The following is a 19334-nucleotide window of genomic DNA, read 5'->3' on the forward strand; positions in this document are numbered from 1 at the left end:
TAAAATTTTTTTACTCAATATTTCAGCAGCATTTGACACAGTTGTCTTTTCCATTCTTTCAATTAACCTCTCTTCCTTTTGCCTCCAGGACACCATACACTCCTAATTTTTCTTTTGCTTCACTGGCTTTACTTTAGCAATTTCCTTTGATGTTTCCTCTTTTTCTCCTCAGCCTGCAAATGGAAAATTTCCTGAAGACTTGTCCTGGGTCCTCTTCCCTTTACAACCTATTTTCTTTCCTTAGGTGATGTCTACTTTCTTGGCCTTAATTATCATGTACATGCTGATGACTCCAACATTTATTAACTCCAGCCGGAACTCTCTTCTGAGCTCGAATGATGTATCTACTCACTTACTTGACATCTTCACCAGGAGATTTCAAAAATATCTCAAATTAAGTATATCCAAAAATAAAACTCTTCTTCACATTGAGAAAGTTTGAAAAATATTTTCAACTATAAGGAATAATATAAGAAATACCCATATTTCTATCACTATAACATTGTGTTATATTTGCTTCAGGTCTTTATTTGCTGACGTATATATGTAACATATATACATACACACAATATTTGTATTTATTCACCTTTAAAAATATGTAAATAAAATAGTACAGCGCTAAAACTCTTGACCTCAATTCTCCTTTCCAGTCTTTCTTCCCTAGAGGCAAACTCGATCCTAAATTTCTATGTATATTAGTGGCCATTTTAATACATTTACATTAATAGATAAATTCATAAACAACATAAAACATGATTTTCGTGTGTGTGGTTTTACAACTTTACACATCCCGTACATATTATTTCTTCAAGTCCATGTTCAAGAATTTCTCTAGGGTCCGTATTTGGAATTAGAATTGCTGAGTTTCAGAATATATAGATTTTCAATTTTACTAGATAACATCAAATTCCTCTATAAAGAGACTGATCCAATTTCCATTTCCATCCACGATATATGTTAAAGTTGAAATATTTTCTATTGTCAGACTTTAGTTTTTGTCAATCCGATGGTGAAAAATGGGATCTCAATGTTATTTTAATTTGCATCTCCCTGTTATCCAGTGAAAATGAGTATCTCTTTCTATAGTTATTTACCATTTAGGTTTCCTTCTGTTTGATTGCCTATTTATATACTTAGCTTATTTTCTTTAGTTTTTTTTTTCTTAATAATTTGTAGGAATTTCTTACAGGATTTATAAGGTAATATAAATCCTTTGTCTGTTATATATGTTACAAGATACCCTCCTCCAATCTGTTGTGTTTTAACTTGTTTAGAAGATCTTCTATTACACAGAAGTTAAAGTTTTGATGTAGTTAAATTTATCAATCTAATATTTTTCTTTATGGTTTGTTTTGTGTCTTTAAAAAATTTTTCCAACGCAAGGTCCTAAACTTTCTTTTAAGAATTTTACAATTTCTAAAACAAAGGTCTACCACCTTTCCATCCTCCACTTGCTTCTCCTGCATTTCCCGCCTCAGTGAATAGATGCAACCCTTGATATATAGGGGTCAACTACAATTCTCTGCTTACCCTCAAACCCTATATATAATCCATTTCCAACTCCTGTCAACTCCAATTTCAAATCCATCTCCTTCTCCATTACACTGCCACCACCCTTCTCACAAACTCCAAAATCTCACACGCAGGTAATTCTCCACAGAGTAAGTGGAGTGGTTTTTTGAAAATACATACAAACCTCCAAGTAAAAAGGAATCTAATATAAAAAATGGCAAAGAACATAAACAGTTTTCAGAAGAGAAAGTACAAATGGCCCTTAAACATATAAAGAGATTCTAATCTCTCTCATAAGAGAAATGCAAATGAAAATTACTCTGAGAGATCATTGGTTAGGACCTAAAATACTGATGACACACTAAGTTGTCAAGTTTGTGGAGAAACAGGCATCATACATTGACTGTGGAAAATGACTAATTTGACAATATCTACCATAATTATAAATGCACATAGCCTTGAACCTGGAAAATTTACTTTTAGAAATTTAATCTTGCAACAGGTACAATCCTTGCACATGTGCAGAATGAAATACTGACATTCACTACAGTATTCATACTGGCAAACATACTGGAAAAAACTTAAATGTCCATTAGGAGGAAACTCGTTAAATAAATTATAGTCCATATATACATGGATACTATAATGGCTAGACTTCAAAATGGCCCCCAATTATCTCTGCTTACTGGTACTTATGCCTAATGTAATTCTTTCCCCTTCAGTGTGGGTGGGACATGTGACTTCATTCTAATATACAGACTGAAGGAGAGGTGACAGGATGTGACTATGATTATATTACATAAGATATTCAATCTGTCTTGTAAGCCAACTCTCCATTGCTGACTTTGGTGAAGCCAGCTGCTATGTTGTTACTCCATGGAGAGGCCCACATGGCAAGGAATTTAGGGTGACCTCCATCCAACAGTCAGCAAGAAACTGAGGCCCTCAGTCTCATAACCCGTAAAAGACCAACTTCTGCCAACAGTCATGAGTGTGAAAACAGATCCTTCCCCAGTCGAACCTTGAGATGAGAATAGAGTTCTAGATAACACCTTGATTGCAGCCTGTGAGAAACCCTGAAGCCAAGGACCTAGAAACACCATGCCTGGGCTCCTGACCTACAGAAATTCTGAGAAATAAATGTGTTGTTTTTAGTCACTTAGTTTGTAACATAGCAATAAATAACTAATACAGATACTATGCAGTTGTTAAAAGAATGGCGTAATTTTATATGTACTGGGAACAGAATGAACTCCAAAATATACTAAGAAAAAAGAGTAAGGTCATAACAGTATCATTTGTGTATATATAAATACATGTCTATGCATAGAATATGCATACCTCTGGTACCTCTGGCATTGATACATAAGATATTGATAGCAATGGTTGCCTCTTGGTAGGGGAACTGGGTAGCTGGGGATGTTTTGAACTTTGCTTCATGTACATGAAAATGCATCTCAGAAAATTTTAAACTCTTTTGTTCCTATTTGACTTAAAATTTAATCCCTTACAATGGCCTAAAAGACCCTGCATAACTTGGGCTCTGCCTACTTCTCCAACTTCAATTCAACCTATACCATTCTTCCTGGCTCTTAGGACCCTCTAGCCACTGAAACATAAATTCCTTGATGGTAGGAATGTCTTTCTTGTTCACCTTTTGATCTCCAGCACCTAGTACAGTGCATAAGACTCAACAGGAATTCAGTGAATTTTTTTTGGAAGCAATAATTGAATGAGTTTGATTTTCAAAGTTTTAGGAAGGATTAAAAGCAGTAATGCCAAGCATAGTTCTTGGCACATAGTAAGCATTCAACCAAAGGGGACACAATATGGGGTCGGTATCACTCGAAGTGCTATCATGTAAATGGGAGCAGAACCTCATTATGTATTGTTCCAGAGACCAACTGGTAAAAGTCAGAGGAAGTAAAATATTAATTCAACATTAAATAAATGCCTTAAGAAAAAGCTGCACATATCGTGGTGTGTGTGCTGCATTATGAGGTGGCGAATACCCACACACTGCCTTATTAGCTGTTGTGTCAGGAAAACTGTAAAAAATAAATCTGCCCCGAGTACTCTTCTGAAAGCCTTTCTAGGATTCCATGGTTCTGTACATAGGTATACCATGGGTCTTGTCTTTTTCAGAGTTGTTTTATATATATAAGTATATTGTTTTTATTTCTGACTCCTGAGAATGAAAAAATATTATTACATTTATTGGCTTTTCTATAAAATGGGGATGCTGAATATGGGACTTCATTATGAGAAACTAATGGCTATATATTGATTCAAGTTTTCGAGGTTTATGAAATTGTTCTAATCTCAGCTATCATTAGCATAGCAGCACGTTTCTTTGGAGCACAGAAAAGGAAATAGATGGGTCAAGAGTTTTTTTTTGTTATTATTATTTTTAACCACAATCATTCTGGAAATGTAATTTCATCAAACTACTGAAGGGTGCAACATCTTCAAAGGTATTGTTTTTTTATCCCACTAACTATAGATAGAAGCTGCATAGATTATATATGGGGGGCAGTTCTCTCTGACACTGAAGTGCTTCCTTCACAAAGAGTCGTTTCCGGTGGAAGTCATTAACAAAGAAAACTACACCAGTGTTGGGCTGGAGAAACAGTACATCTTCCTAGTAGTTCCCTCCAGATTTGATTTTATTCTTCTGCCTAGGGAAAGACACAGTGACCAAGAATACCAAGTCCCTCTCACTTTTATCTTGTGAGATTTTGGTACACTGTATATAAATTAAATAGCAGGTAAAAAATGACTTATATATATTATTTAAATTTTGATAGCATCCTTAGTGAGTTCTTGACTTTGCTTAATTCTAGATTTCAAAACATTTTGAAAGTTTCATTTTAGTAATTGCTGAAACCTAGGGATCTGCTGTTGAAAAACACCCACATCTCTGTAGTTTAAATACAGGAATACAAAATATAGTGCTTGGTAGAGTCCTGGACTGTAGGAAGAAATCTGGATTCTAGTCTGTTGGCACCAACAAGTTATTCCTGTTTCTGGAGCCATTTCACTCTTGGTAATAAGAGGCGTTAAACTGCTTTGAACAAAAGCTTATAGGAAGCTTAATACATGAAACAGATCAAAGCAAAGCATATTTGCTTTGGTGGAAGACTAGACAGGGCCCAGAACTTCTAAGGCAACCTCCAGGGCTCTGCAGAACATTCTGGAAATTTCTGCACCAGGTGAGCTCTTCCAGTTTTGACATGACATCACTTTTACAGTAACAACCTACAAAGCCTAATTAAATTTGGCCTTGTTGAGATGTATCCAAATTCATCTTATTTTCTTTTTGGCTTGCACATCAATTGTCAAAAATGCAAGGAACTATTCTGGGCCCCTTGTGTTAATGCTAGTACTAATAATATTTAGCTCTTAATCATGGCCCAGGTGGTGTTTCATTCATTCAATTGTGTCAAAACTGGGGCTATCAAAACAAGTGTGGTCTCTGCTCTCAAATTGATAGTCTCCAAGGGAAAATGGATCATCAAGTATTATAGCCATTAATGGCAGAAGTAGACCCTTGGCGTGGGAGCACATGGTGTGGGTACTCAATTCTGAGAGAAGGAAAGAGTGGGTAGATGGAGGGGAAAAGATTCATAAAAACAGCGAATGATAGTCATCGGACGCTTAACATGTGTTGGGTTCTAAATTTTTTGTGATCATTTCAGAGATGAAAACATTGAGGCATAGATTAAATAACTTGGCTATAGATTAAAAAAAAAAATCATGGAGGCAGGATTTAAATGCAGGCCGTTTGACTCCAGCACCCTTTTTCTTAATCATTACACTGTACTATCTTTATATTCATAGATACTGTAGCAGTTAACTTGAATCTTAAAGTAGGAACAATCAGATTAACAGGGTAGAAAAATCAGCAGAGAGGAGAGAGAAAGTGGCATAAATAAATGGAAGCAAAAGTACAGAATAACATGGCACACTGGGAATTTTAAGTTGTTTGTTAGGACAGCATGGTGCAAAGGGCACTGTGGTGAGGGAAATATGCTTGAGGGGCTATGCTTCTCTTCCCCTTTGGCAAAATCTCCATCTTTATTTCTGCAATGAGACTCAAAAGAAATCTGGGAAAATATTTTAAGAGATGGGATAGCTGGATTAGCATTCCAGGATGCCAATGACTTTGGGACTCTCTCTGATTTTCTAATAGGGGATAATGGGTAAATAAAATGTGTGCAAGTTCTTAGTGTCGGGTCAATAAATGTTGGCTGAATTTGAATGTACAGCAGATAGTAGGCAAACGGAGGTCCTAAATAAAAAGTGTGTGTGAAGTATTCTTAAGGAAGGCAAAGGACAAGACAGGCTGATAAAACCACTTGTTTGTTCAAATGAGGAAAGTTTGAGAAATGGCAGCCTTGTCAAAACGGCAGTGCTTGCTGTTAGAATGAACTGTACAAGATGTCCTTAACTCAATGTAAGAGTAGATGTGGTTTACAATCTCTGCTGATAGGCCAAACATTCACTAAATATTCCCCCTAGCCTTGTGAGTATGGTCATTGTATAATTTCAAAGAAAAAAATCTGCAACAAGGTGTACAGAGCCAGAACAGTACACCATCTGCTTGTGTGCACACAAATAGGGAAATGTAGGAGCTCGTAATAACCCAAAAAATGTTTCTGCAGAAATACAAAATGGTATTTTATTTATATTTCCCTTAGCACATGATTCTAATTGTTTTTATAGCTTCACAATGATTATCATAGGCTACAAATAATCATGCTGTTGATCAGACTTCCTGCTCGCTTGGAGCAAGCACAGCAGTCTGAATGATCTGACAGCTTAACGGGGAAGGCGAGATTTGTTTCAGATGTGTTTCACTGCTTATGGAGGACAAGTGGCTTCTCACCATGGTGACAATCAGGTTGCTAGGCTGGGCAAGGCCAAGACTGGAAAAATGGTCTTCAAACAGATCTACAGAAATGAATGGTTCATGCCACCAGCAACTTTCTTCAAGTTCTGATTAATTTCCCATGAAATAATTGCTTGGAATACATCCAAGCAGTTCTTTTATTCATTGCTTCTTTGTCTTGCTGACAGGAGGGTCAGTCAATACTGAAACATACAGTTTGAACCAAGCATATGTGATGCCCACTGCACAATACACTGAGGTCAGTAACAAAGGGATAAAGGAGTACTTCAGTTTCCAGGAGGTGAAAGGGAATACGAATTCACAGAAGACTTCCAGAGGCCCCAGGCCAAGGAGGTAGAAAGCTTCCATCCAATTAAAAAGAGGTTTTTCCTTTCTAAAGAAAAAAGGAGGGAAAGTCTGATTTTAGATGAGTTATTCTGGTTTTGCAAACATTTCTCAGCTAAAGCTTCTCATCTGTATTGTCTTGATGTGGAGCATAGCAAAAGCCAATGTCAAAAGAGTGCGTTAAACTTCACATTTAGAAAAAAATGATAATGATATACCATTACATGATCTCAACAATCTAAATTTACCTAATCATCATCTACCTGTGCTGTCACTTAGCTGAAGTTGCTGAGAGAGGATTACCTATGCATTTGGAAGAGGAAAGAAGGGTGGAGCACACAATACATAATTTTTTGTTTTGGTAAAATAACAAAACTTGTTATTTTACTTTAACCATTTTTAAGTATACAGGTCAGCAGCATTGAGTATATTGATAATGTTGGTAGTGGTAACCATTACCACTACTAAGTTTGAAAACATTTTCATCACCACAAACAGAATCTCTGGAAACATTAAGCAATAATAACTCCCCATTTCCCCAATCCCTGTCCCCATAACCACTAATCCACTTTCTGTCTCTATGAATTTGCCTATTCTAGATATTTCATATAAGTGGAATCCTACAGTATTTGTCTTTTTTATGCCTGGCTTATTTCACTTCAGTTTTCAAGGTTCATCCATGTTATAGCACATTATCAGAACTTCATCCCTCTTTCTGGCTGAATAATATTCCATGTATATACATATACCATTTTGTTTATCCATTCATTTGTTAATGAACACTTGGGTGGTTTCCACCTTTTGGCAACTGTGAATAAAACTGTAATAAACTGGTGTCCAAGTACCTGAGTATCTGTTCTTAATTCTTTTGGGTATATACCTACAAGTGGAATTGCTGGGTCATGTGATTATAATTGAGTTTTAATATAATTAAATAAAGTTTTATAAACACAATCAGATACAAGCTATAAGCAAGCTTTAAAAAATTATACGGTCTATGGCCATGCCACCCTGAACGTGCCTGATCTTGTCTGATCTCAGAAGCTAAAAAGGGTTAGGTCTAGTTACTTGGATGGGAGACAATCTAGGAATACCTGATGCTGTAGGCATTTTTTTTTTTTTTTAAATTACAATAACACAACACAAAGTTTAAAAAAAAGCAAAACATTCTACCCATAATTCTGAGATATGTAAGAATTTTTTATATATCACTTAGTTTTATGCACCTGTACTTACATGGTTTTACTCATAATGCCTATTTTACATTCCATATTTTAGTTCTCATATAAAGACAATTTAAGCTAGGTAGTTTCTCATCAAATATCTCCCTAAACTAATGACATGACTTATGTTGTCATAGCAGAGTGATGAGATTATAATAATTTCTCTCTCTATTTGCTGACTTGTCATGTCCTTATATTACTATTCAAACTTAAAAATAAATTTTAACAGGCTTATTGAACATTTAAGGATAAACATTTCATGAGAATACATATAACTTTAAATGTATTTTTTTGGGTTACCTGAAAAGAATCTTCAGTGAGGAAATACTATAGATGGTAAATAGTAACATGAGTAAGATTTTAATGGGAAGCTCTGTTAAAAGAAAAAAATACAAATAACAATTTAGTTGATAAGAGAAAGGTTTATGATAGATACTTAAGGCAATATACACTCACTGACACAGCTACATAGTGTATATAGTGCCAATGTTTTTTGAGCTTAATTATGAATTTTTTGACATCCAAAGGTTAACGAGAATTAGGGACAAGCTAGAGGTTTTACTTAAGGGAGTGGATGAACTCTTTCCTTCCAAGAGATTTTAAGGTTGGTGAAATCAGATAGTACTGATCTCTAGGCCCTGATGAAAAGGGCATGGCAATAAAATATATCTCTTTAAAAAGAAGTTGTTTACCTGGTGCAGTGAAGAGCAGTGGGAAGAGGGAATAATGTCCTGTTGTGGTCAGAATCAGAAAAATTGAAGCATCTCCTGCTTTTTCCACAGACAGAAGGCTAAAAATAATTATAATAATTCCTTAAAACAACAAATGAAACTTACACTTGCAAGGAGCTTGAATAAATTGCATTTATTATTTCGAGAACTGGCTTAAGCATAATATAATTTTTTAGTGGGAAACTTTGAGCAACTGATAGAAGAATGTGCCACACTGAATGGGGGAATACTCAAGAGAGAATCTTGCTTCCCAGAGTAATCAACTGCCTTTTCCAAAGAAAATGATACTATGGGATTGAGAGCTGCCTAGTGGTGGTAGCCAGGGAAACAGGACTTCGAGTTTAATTTTCTAACCCTACAGCTCTTCTCTTGGACAACGCCCTACCACTGCTGGTGTCCAGTAAGAATTCTTACAAAAGACCTTAGAAGTTTTGCTCTATTTTTTAGTTTGGAAACTCCAAGTTGCTAAATGAATCCAGACAAGATATACTGACCTGACAAATTTGCATAATATTCTTTTGAGAGCTTAAATCATTTATCTGTTTTTAAGTCTTGAGAAAAAAGCCTAATTCTATTACCATCTATCTGTCTCTTGAGTTTCAATTATATATAAAATGGACACTACTACATTTAAAATGCCTTTTTTTTAGCATGGCACAGTGAAAAGATCATAAGATTCAGCATCATAAGATTCAGGTTTAAGTCCTAACTCTGCTACTTGCTAGCTATGTAACTTTGAATAAGTTATTAAACTCTCTGGGCCCCAGTTTCTGCAGATGTTAAGACATGAGATGATATTTATTTATCCTAATTATTTTAAAGGTTGTTGTGAGGCTAAAAAGAAAACACTCAAAATAACAATTCTGAAAATTCTGAATGCTGTACCTATGCTAGGTATTATTCCATAATAGACTCAATCCTTACCCCAACTAACAACACTTAACAAGGAATTGTGGGACCTTATTTTCATAGATGTGATGACATCAAAGCCCATGCTTTTTTCATACTATGCTGTCACTCAATATTCAAACCTCATAGCCTGGTGTCATGGTTCTTAATCACTACAGTACCCCTTACCAAAGAATTCAGGAAAATTATGCACAATTTTGCAAACCTTAGAATCTTCGCAGGTCTAAGGATCCCAAGTTAAGCATCCCTGTCCTGTCCTAGTATGGTTCTGGTTCCTGTACATCCTTGCCTTTGCCTATCTCACTGAACATGTCAAGAAGGGACAGATCAAATAGGAAACAACAGTATCACTGTGAAATATGGCAGAAATGTTGACTGACTGAGCTCTCTGCTTACCTCATTGGGAGAACTGCTAGGAGTATGGCTTTCTCATGGACATGCCACCCAAACATGAAGGAGCTCAAGGCACAAAGAATTAAACACCGAAGAAAGCCTCTGGACCCTTGGGGTTTAAACCAAAGACAGAAAATAGAGGGCTAGAAACAACAGGCAAAAATAAAACTTCAGTATCATTTAAAATAGGCATTATAGAAATATTGTGCAGGTCAATACAATTTCCATCATCTCTGAAAAACAGTAAATCTTAGACTATTCTCCATTAAACATTCGTCACTTTATAAACAGTTGACCAAAACTTAACATAAAAACTACTCAGGAAAAAAAGGCATTCAGATATAAAAAGTCATCAAAATTAATAATAAATGATAATTAAGTTCTAGGATATACAGTATAACCTTTATTATATCTTCATAATTACTTAATAGTCATTGAACCTATTAGGTCACTACAAAAGTTCACAGACATTTTGGGGCTAATAATAAATTAGATTTTATCATATCGATAAACACCTAGCTTTGTGAGCTTTGTGGACCGGAAGTATAATTTACAATAAAACTATGGCCTTCCATGTGCAGTTTACAAGTCTGAGGTATTAGAAAAAACGTTTCTACCTCAGACATGTGAACAAGTAGGCCACAGAAATTAATTACCTACCAGTACTGCCACGTAATTAAGTGGGGTCAGGTGTCTTGACAGTAGGATTGATCCATTAGAAACCAAAATTAAAGGTGAGTGTAATTATAAGATAGAATCAAGTTATTTATATTGAATTCTACTAAAAGTATATCATGGAATTGAGGGCATCATGATCATTAACAAATAAAAACAACTAGAATAAAGGCCTCTAAGAGCATCCGACTCACATTAGACTCGTATCTGATGCTCAAACAGCCATTGTTGACTCAAATCATCTTCAGGACAAAATATCTATGCAGTCCAGGCAAATGTGGATTTTTAAAAAAATTTCTGTTATTAATTTCAAGTACACAGTACATTGGTTAGACATTTACATAGTATATAAAACAATCCCCTTAATTGCTCTTTCTCTCCACCTAGCCATTACATGAATGCTAACTGCATTCCCCATGCCATGCTCCCCATTCCCATGACCATCTATCAACTACTAATTTGTACTTCTTTAACCATTCACCCCTTTCTTCCAGCTCCCTAAACATCCCCTCCCCTCTGCCCATCACCAGCTTGTACTCTCTATTTGTGAGTCTGTTTTTGATTAGTTTGTTCTTTTTGATCCTTAGATTCTGCATAAACTGAAATTAAATGGTATTTATCTTTCACTGACTTATTTCACTCAGCATTATAACCTCTAGGTTCATCCATGTTGTTGCAAATGATAGGATTTCATTTTTTTAATGGCTGAGTAATATTCCATTATATATATGAACCATAACTTCTTTATAAATTTGAATTTTTGGTCAGTTAGCCATGCCTGAAAATAACAAAAAGCTGGATATCCCTACTTCCTTTCTCCACAGTGTGGCTCATGCCCCTTCCTTTCTGGGCTTTTCTTTTTCCTCATCTCAGGGTAAATAGATGGTCTACTAGCCAGTGGCAAGAATGTCTCTCACAGAGGCTTTATTAGTAATCTCTCCGTATGGTGTTCAAAGTTACTCTAAGAATTGCTAAGAAATGCCTCAATCTGCAGCAAGCTTACAGGCATGGAATTTATCCCATGGTTGAAAAAACCTGAAAGTTGATATTCAACCAGCCACGCAAAAGAAAAGCAGAGAAAATTCAAGAAATGAGTACCATGTGTGAATGCTTACCAATATGGCAACCAGAGTGCAGATGAGGGTGGCCAAGGGAGTCACTGAGGGAAGGACTGTGTGTTGGAACTGCTGAACCAAACCACTTGTCATTGAGGCCTTAGGAATCTTGTTGGGATCAAGAAGTTTCAATTTTAAACCTACAAAGTAGACATTTTATTTTGATCAATGGCACACCATATTTTACCAATCAATTCCTTGAGAAAAAAATAAGCTACTAAATCTTATAACTGCTTCAAGGTCAAGGTTTCATCAACTCAATTCTGTACTATTCTAGTTAAAATGCTGCTGGTCTTGAGATTACAGTATATAAAGCAGCTGTCTATATTAGAATAAGAAATTTGTGCAGCTTATCAGGACTTGCTGGCAGGCAGAATAAACAGCAATCTGCTCTCACTAATAAAATGAAACAAGCTTTCTAAAATACAGGTCTGACCATGTCATGCCCCAGCTTTAAATCCTTCAGTGCCTCTGAGATAAAATCCATATTCCTAAGCATGACATACAGTGTATTCCATGATTTAGACCCCTCCCTACCTCTCCAGTCTTATCTCCTCCACTTTGTTAAATGTGACTTGGCCACAATGAACTGACATACCACTCTAAACATTTATGACCCTTCTACAGGCCATTCCCTTTGCTTAAAATGGCCTACTCACTTTGCGAAGTTAACTCCTAATTCACTTACTCATCTGAGAAAGTTCTTAAATCAAGTAGTAGAGCTGATTTTCTTGTGGGCCAGGTATACCTTGTACATGTCTCTATCTAGTGTTCACCACACAGCACTGTATCTGTTTACATACTCATTTCCTCTGTACTGGGGGTTCCTTAAAGGCAGGGATGATGAATGATCCATTCCTATCCCCAGTACATGGGAGTTCAAGAAATACTTATTAAATGAATCATGCCTGAGGATGATGCAAACCCTATCCTAAACAAGCTAACAGAATAGTCAGGAATAGTCTAAGCACCTACATAATCCTGTTTAATGCCACTGAAAATCAGTGAAATGTGGGAAAAGTATAGACTACCAAAATATTTTCTATTCATTTACCTTTTCCTTTTTCTCTCAGCCTGATTTTCTCTTAAAGCCAATAACGTCTCCCTGGAACACCATTGCCTAATCTGCCACCGAATTTCCACGTAGGACATCTTTGAGAAGACAGATATATGAAGTAAGTCTGCACAGTTTCCTGATTCAGACAAGGCAAGTGATCTTTGAACCTCATCCCATAATGGTTGTTTAAAGCTTTTTTGAAATATAAATGTTAAGAAATTACTTGTTCAGAATGCCATGTACATCAAGGCTGGATTCATAGTGGGTGAAGGATAATACCAAATTATGATTTCCTATAAGTATACCCAAAAACAGTAATAGCAGTCACCATGCATTAAGCATCTACCATGTGCCAATGGCTTTGCAGTCATTACCTTTGGCTACTTGAGGCACACACAGATGGAATACTTGCCTAAAATCACCAACTAATAGGTGGTAGAACTGAACCCAGTTCTGTCTGGTTCCAAAACCCCTCTTAATGACATCTAGCACTTCTTTATTGCTGTATTTGTTCCTCACAATATGCTGCATGGAAACAGGTAAAGTACTATTACCTCTTTATTATAGTGAGGAAAACAAGACCGGAGGAATCAAATGACTTGTCCAGTGCCACACAGTCAGTGATTTATGCAGCTGGGCCCCCAACCAAATCATCAGACTCTAGATTAGGAGTTGGCAAACTCTAGCCTGAGGGCCAAATCCAGCCTCAGACCCGTTTTTCGCATGGCCCTGAAGCTACAAATGGTTTTTATATTTTTAGAGGTTGTAAACAAACAAATGAAACAGTTTATGTGGCCTGCAAAGTTTAAAATATTTACTATCTGATCCATTAAAGAAAAGGTTTGACCTTGCCATTTCCCATTAAGCTATGCTTTATTTACAAATGAGAGACTTAATTATTTCAAAGTGAGTTTTCAGTAGAACTATCTCAAGGTATGAATTATTTTTCATCACAATCCAAACTTAAAAACATAGCCTAGGTTCTCCATTTTTTCTTATCTGATGCTAAAATGCATAGATATTATTTTCCTTATTGGTTTAATATCTAGAGTCACAACTTACACATTCTTCTTTCCTGTAACTTTCCATACTTTTTTCCCCACCAAGGAAAAATCAACAACCTCACTGCCACAGAGAACTTTTATACAGAACACAGCCTGCTCACTGCGGTGAAGACTTAGTCCCTAGAAATACTTCCTGTTATTCTGAAAGCTGAAATGCAGGGCTAGAGAACAAACTGTTCAAACTCATTCAAAACACAAAGCAGGTTTTTCCATTTCTCAATGTGACTAGTCCTTTCAATATTCATAGTCTAAGTAGCAAAGCTTGTTACCATACCGATGACAGATAGCACTTTGTCCAAAGCATTGTACAAAGCCCAGAAGTTTGGAGCCCAGTATGCATGGCAGAGGCCCCGCTTGAAAGGGAAGAGTCGGGAAAAGACTTGAGACAGCTGGTTCTGTTGAAAAGAGATTAAACAGTGATCAACCTTTTCTAAATTCAAAAAGAGAACTAGGGTACTGTCTATAGCAGTGTGTAGAAAGTATGAGGTCTGAGTTCCAGTCTTTGTTTCTTCAAGTAAGTAGTTATGTCATCCTGAGCAGTTCACAGAACCTTGTTTGTCCAAATTTCTCATCTGTCCAGTTGTACAAGATACATGATGAAAGTAGTTTGAATATCAGTCCAATACTAATATAAGCATAATAATACAAGAATTTATAAGGTGCAAAGTAGAACACAGACTGTAGTTTATCCAAGTCTACTGAAGAGAAGGCAACAGCAAGGAAGACTTTACGAAAGATGCAGTGCTCCCAGTTTTAGCAAGAATTAAAATTAATTAGTTGAATTCAGGGAGAAGGAAGAGAAAAAAATGTTTGTTGAACATCTCTAACATACTAGGCACTTTAGAATGTTTGCTGTTAGTATATGACTGTGAAAAGTGCCTCAAGTATTGATTTTGGGGTTACAAATAAATTTTAGCAAGCAGGCAAATTAGCAAATGCAAAATCTGCAAATAATGATGATCAACTCTGTGTAGTGTGTGCAAGTTTGTGACACATAGTTAAACATACAAATATATATACATATACATATTTTAATATGCACAAAAATGACTGAAAGAATATTATCCTATCTTTAGAGAGTTATACTAGGGAGGAGTAAGGAGTAATTTTGCTCTTATATACATTCTTGGCTTTATTATTTTTTCTAAACAACAAGAGCAACAACAAAAAATATATTACTTTATAAAAAATAAGGCTTACCAAGGCTAGGAAAGGACCCAATGAAAGAGCAGAAACTAGAAAAACAATCAGTCCCAGGGAAATAAAGCGGACAACGCTGAAACTGTTCCACAGGATGGACCCATCTACAGGAAAGGAAAATTATCATTAACCAGGAGCATGAAAAACCGTAACTTATACCACGTGCTAAAACTAGAAGGACATCTTGACAGTACACCTATCATTATCATTGGTGATGAGAGCAGAGAAAAGTCAGAATGGGTGAAGGGGTTATAGGTTCAATAGCTGAGAGATATGAGTTGTGCCTCATAAGCCCCTCTTACCAAACAAGCCACTGAGTCAAGAAAAAAATAAAATAAAGGTTTTGTTATTATTACTAAGACTTGCCTGGTTTATTTGCAGTGAAACAGTAAGATCGTAGCAGATATATACCATAAGCTGGTGCTACGTAGAGGTAAATATGTTTGAAATGTAGGAGAACAGCAAAGAGAAATGCTCCTTCCATATGCCTTTTCTAGAAGATTTAAAAGGGAAATATCACTTTAAAATTCAGAGTAAATTAAATGCAGCAATGTAGTATCCTGGATTGGATCCTGGAACAGAAAAAGGACATTAGTGAAAAAACTGGTGAAATTTTAATGTACCAAGTTGGTTTCTTAGTCTTGATGAACAGATTATAGTTACATAAGATGGTAACATTAGGGGAAAACTGGCAAGGGGTACAGGAACTCTCTGTACTACTTTTGCAACTTTTCTGTAAATCTAAAATTATTTAAACAAACTTATTAAATGATAAAAAACACCAGAGATCGGTTGTACAACAATGTGAATACTTAACATTATTGAAATGTACACTTAAAAATAGTTAAGGTGGTCAATTTTTTATGTGTATTTTACCACAATTAAAAAAAAAGTACGTATTTTAAAAGATATATTCTGAAATATTTAATGAATGAAATATATCTGAGATGTGTTTCAAAACAATCTTGTGTGTGTATGTGTGTGTGTGTGTGTGTGTGTGTAGAATTAGGGATACTAATTTCTCTACTTCTGTAGATGATTTAAATTTTCTATAATAAAGATTTTTAAAAATTCAGGCAAACAGTCTATTTACAGCATAAGGAAAACATAGGTAAGTAATCCCAGCTAGCTTTTATGCTGAGTTTAGCAGGTCCATAAATTAATTATTTCAATAAATATTTATTAAGTAGTAAGTTTGATGTTGAGGTATAGGATACATCACCCTAACAACACACTATAAATTCTCCCTAAGGAACTAAAGTCCAGAGAATTCAACTACCCTTCCCTCCTTACAATTTTATAACAGGGGGAGTTAATTTCTGGATAGGAGCTAGGAACAAGAGTATGAACGAATACATATGATGTTACGCTAGCAAAGAATTATTTAATCTTATATTATGGGTCAGGTAACACAGAGTTATTATCAGGATGAAGGCATTAAGTATAATATCTGATCCTAACAAACTACCTAGGAGAACTAAAGGTATTCTGATTCATAAAACAAACAAAAAAACCCCCGAGTTGACTATAACTAAAGAAGTCTGAATTCTACCTACCTCACAGGAATTTTGGAAGGATCAAATGAGATAATGTTCCTGGGATTCGGCAAGAGAAATTGTCAAAGGGAACATGAAACACCAGGTTCTTTTCTCTCACTGTCTCATCAGGTGTGGTCTATAACAGATGAATTGGGAATGATAAAGAAAAAAAAAATGAGATGTTTCTAGATTTCACCAATTTTATAATTTATTTAAGATTCAAAGAAGGTCTAGCTGGTTCTATAGCTAAACTTCAGTTTATTTGTTCAACAACCATTATGTTTTAAGTACTATGTTGCTTTTTATGGTTAAAAGAAAAAACTTATCCAGATATTTATAGTTGACAAAGAACTTTAAAACAGATGACCAATGTGATCTTTCCAAAGTTCCTGTGAGACAGGTAGCACCATTTTACAAATAAAAATGTAACAAAGGGTAAATTTTATTTTACAAATGAGAAAACTAAAGTTGAGAGGGTTAAGTGACTTGTATAGGGGCTAATGGTTCTCAATCTTGACAGTTTATCAAAATTCTCTGGAGGTTCCTAAACCACAATCCCAGGGAGTCTGATTCAGTATATAGAGGGGTGGCCCAGAAATCTGAATTTGATTTCCTCTTCTATAAAAAGAATAATTATAACCTCACAGAACAGGTGTGAGGTTTACCTAATAAGATATTATATATAATGTGCCTAATCTGAAGCAGACAATGCATTTGAATAACCCATTTGAGTCACAGAGCATCTTAGGGTTAGTCAGGATTTCAACCCAGATCTTAATTTCAAATCCCATACTTTCTGTTACATGCTTCTGATGGTAAAGCCCCCCCATCATAGTTATTACACTGTAAAACTGAAGATTTCATTCCTAGATACATTTATCCCACCTAATGTAGAAACTCAAGTTTATTTCACGACCGTCACACTTTAACGAGCTTTTAAAGTACAATTATCGAATTTGTAAAATGAAAATAAACTGTCAAACAAGAAGATGAAATCTGTGAGAAATACGCTATAAAAAGTTGTCTATAGTACTTGGCAACTCAAAACAGTTACTCAAATAAACTTACCCATTTACTATACTGTTGTCTTTACAAGCTAAAAATCAAACTTAAGGGAAAAAATCTAATTAGCTATTTTGTGTTTACCTGAAATAATCGTGCAATGGAGAGTAGCATTAATCCGAATAAAAAACCATTGTACTGGAAATGAATATCTGGATTTAGGTCAAGAAAAGACAACTAAGGATACCGAATTCATAATGAACTGTGCCAGCAGACTGAATTTAAAAACTGCAAATGCTTCCTTAATAAGTAAATTAAAGACAAAAATATTACTACCAGTTTGGAATTCTCATAAATGTATTTTTTATAAACAGTCAAGTCCTAGACAAGCTCTTAAATTAAAATGTATGGTTAAGAAGGAAATCAGGAAACTTTCCCATGTTTTTTCTACCTTAAAGACACAGCAGCTAAAGGGCAAGAAGTTTTTTTTTTTTTTTTTTTTTTTTAGGATTAGGGATGAGAAAGGAAGGGACCTAACAGGTACTGAGAATGTGTGAGATAGGTGGAGCTCAAAGACAATAATCTACTCATGACCTAAAGTTATGGTGATGACATAACTAAGATTTCAGTCCAGGCCAAATTTAAACCAAAGTCTAGTGTTTTCTTCCATGCCAGGCTACCTTTATGAAAATTGTAAAAATTAGGCTTCTATTATTAGGATTTTAGAACTTTGCCTGTTAATATGTGGTAAGCCGAGATAGTAGAAAAGCATGAAGGCCTATCTGTTCCCATATGCAACACTGTGATGCACCTTTTTATAAAAGACATTTAGAATAATGTGTTATAAAACAATTTAAGATATATGTATTAAGTTAATCTATAGATAGGTAACAAATCTCAGTATATTGCTTTACTGTTGCTTTAACTGGTTCTTGCATATTACCACTAACTTTTCAGAGACAAAGTGCTCTAACAATCAAAGTCTGGTAAAGTTGGTCAGAGACCACAGTTTTGGGGACCCACCGACCTACCCACACCCATTTTCAAAAGCAGCTCATGTTTCAGAATCGTCATTACAGAAAGAATTAATCGTATACTTAGTATATATCACAATAAGTTAGGGAATAGTACATAAAAGGTCAAGGATACGGTCCACAATTAACAACCCGAAGTTCCACAGCAGTAATACTGATAGAATAAATTTTGGCTTTTCTGTAACTTCTTTACCTGCCTTTTTTGCATCAATGCATTTACAGCACCTACAATGAAACAACAGGAAAGAATCAGAAACAACTTTGATCTTCATTAGAACACCACAATATTTCTAGAGTACACTGTGATACGCTGTGGTACATTTTATTAGCCATTCTTGATAAACTGTTCATGGTATTCTTGATTGCTTTAAAAGGTGGTAGTAGAAACAAAGACATCAGTGCTGGTGCCATGTCTCTTACCCATGTTGACATGAGACAAAGTCTACATTTAATAAAATTAAAAATAAAAAACAGCCACCAAAAACCCAAAAGTAAGGATTTTTAAAATTGAGGGCACACACTATTTCAGTCAGTCCTTCAGAGTAAAAAATGTAGAGCAGAATGTGTAGAAAATGCAGAGCAGAATGTGTACATATCATCATACCAGCCAAATTAAGAATAGAGTTGCGAGAGTTTGGGAGGGGG

At 35.4% G+C, this 19334-nt stretch overlaps 1 protein-coding gene across 3 annotated transcripts in view; it reads right to left on the reverse strand.

Moving 5' to 3' along the window:
- Positions 1 to 6167: 6167 nt before the first annotated feature.
- The window catches only part of ALG8 (ALG8 alpha-1,3-glucosyltransferase), a 19450-nt gene continuing 6283 nt past the window's right edge, over positions 6168 to 19334 (reverse strand). For all 3 annotated transcript variants that reach the window (XM_039848146.1, XM_039848148.1, XM_039848147.1), the window contains exons 4-13: positions 18805 to 18914; positions 17800 to 17867; positions 15482 to 15608; positions 15116 to 15219; positions 14190 to 14310; positions 11795 to 11934; positions 10008 to 10147; positions 8664 to 8761; positions 8272 to 8344; positions 6168 to 6797 (exon numbers count right to left, since the gene is read on the reverse strand). In XM_039848146.1, the coding sequence (XP_039704080.1) occupies positions 6566 to 6797; positions 8272 to 8344; positions 8664 to 8761; positions 10008 to 10147; positions 11795 to 11934; positions 14190 to 14310; positions 15116 to 15219; positions 15482 to 15608; positions 17800 to 17867; positions 18805 to 18914 (1213 nt within the window). In that variant the 3' untranslated portion in view covers positions 6168 to 6565. The remainder of the gene's footprint in view (positions 6798 to 8271; positions 8345 to 8663; positions 8762 to 10007; positions 10148 to 11794; positions 11935 to 14189; positions 14311 to 15115; positions 15220 to 15481; positions 15609 to 17799; positions 17868 to 18804; positions 18915 to 19334) is intronic.

The sequence above is a fragment of the Pteropus medius genome, unplaced genomic scaffold, assembly GCF_902729225.1.
Source record: "Pteropus medius unplaced genomic scaffold, Ma_sr-lr_union100, whole genome shotgun sequence".
Taxonomy (NCBI): domain Eukaryota; kingdom Metazoa; phylum Chordata; class Mammalia; order Chiroptera; family Pteropodidae; genus Pteropus; species Pteropus medius.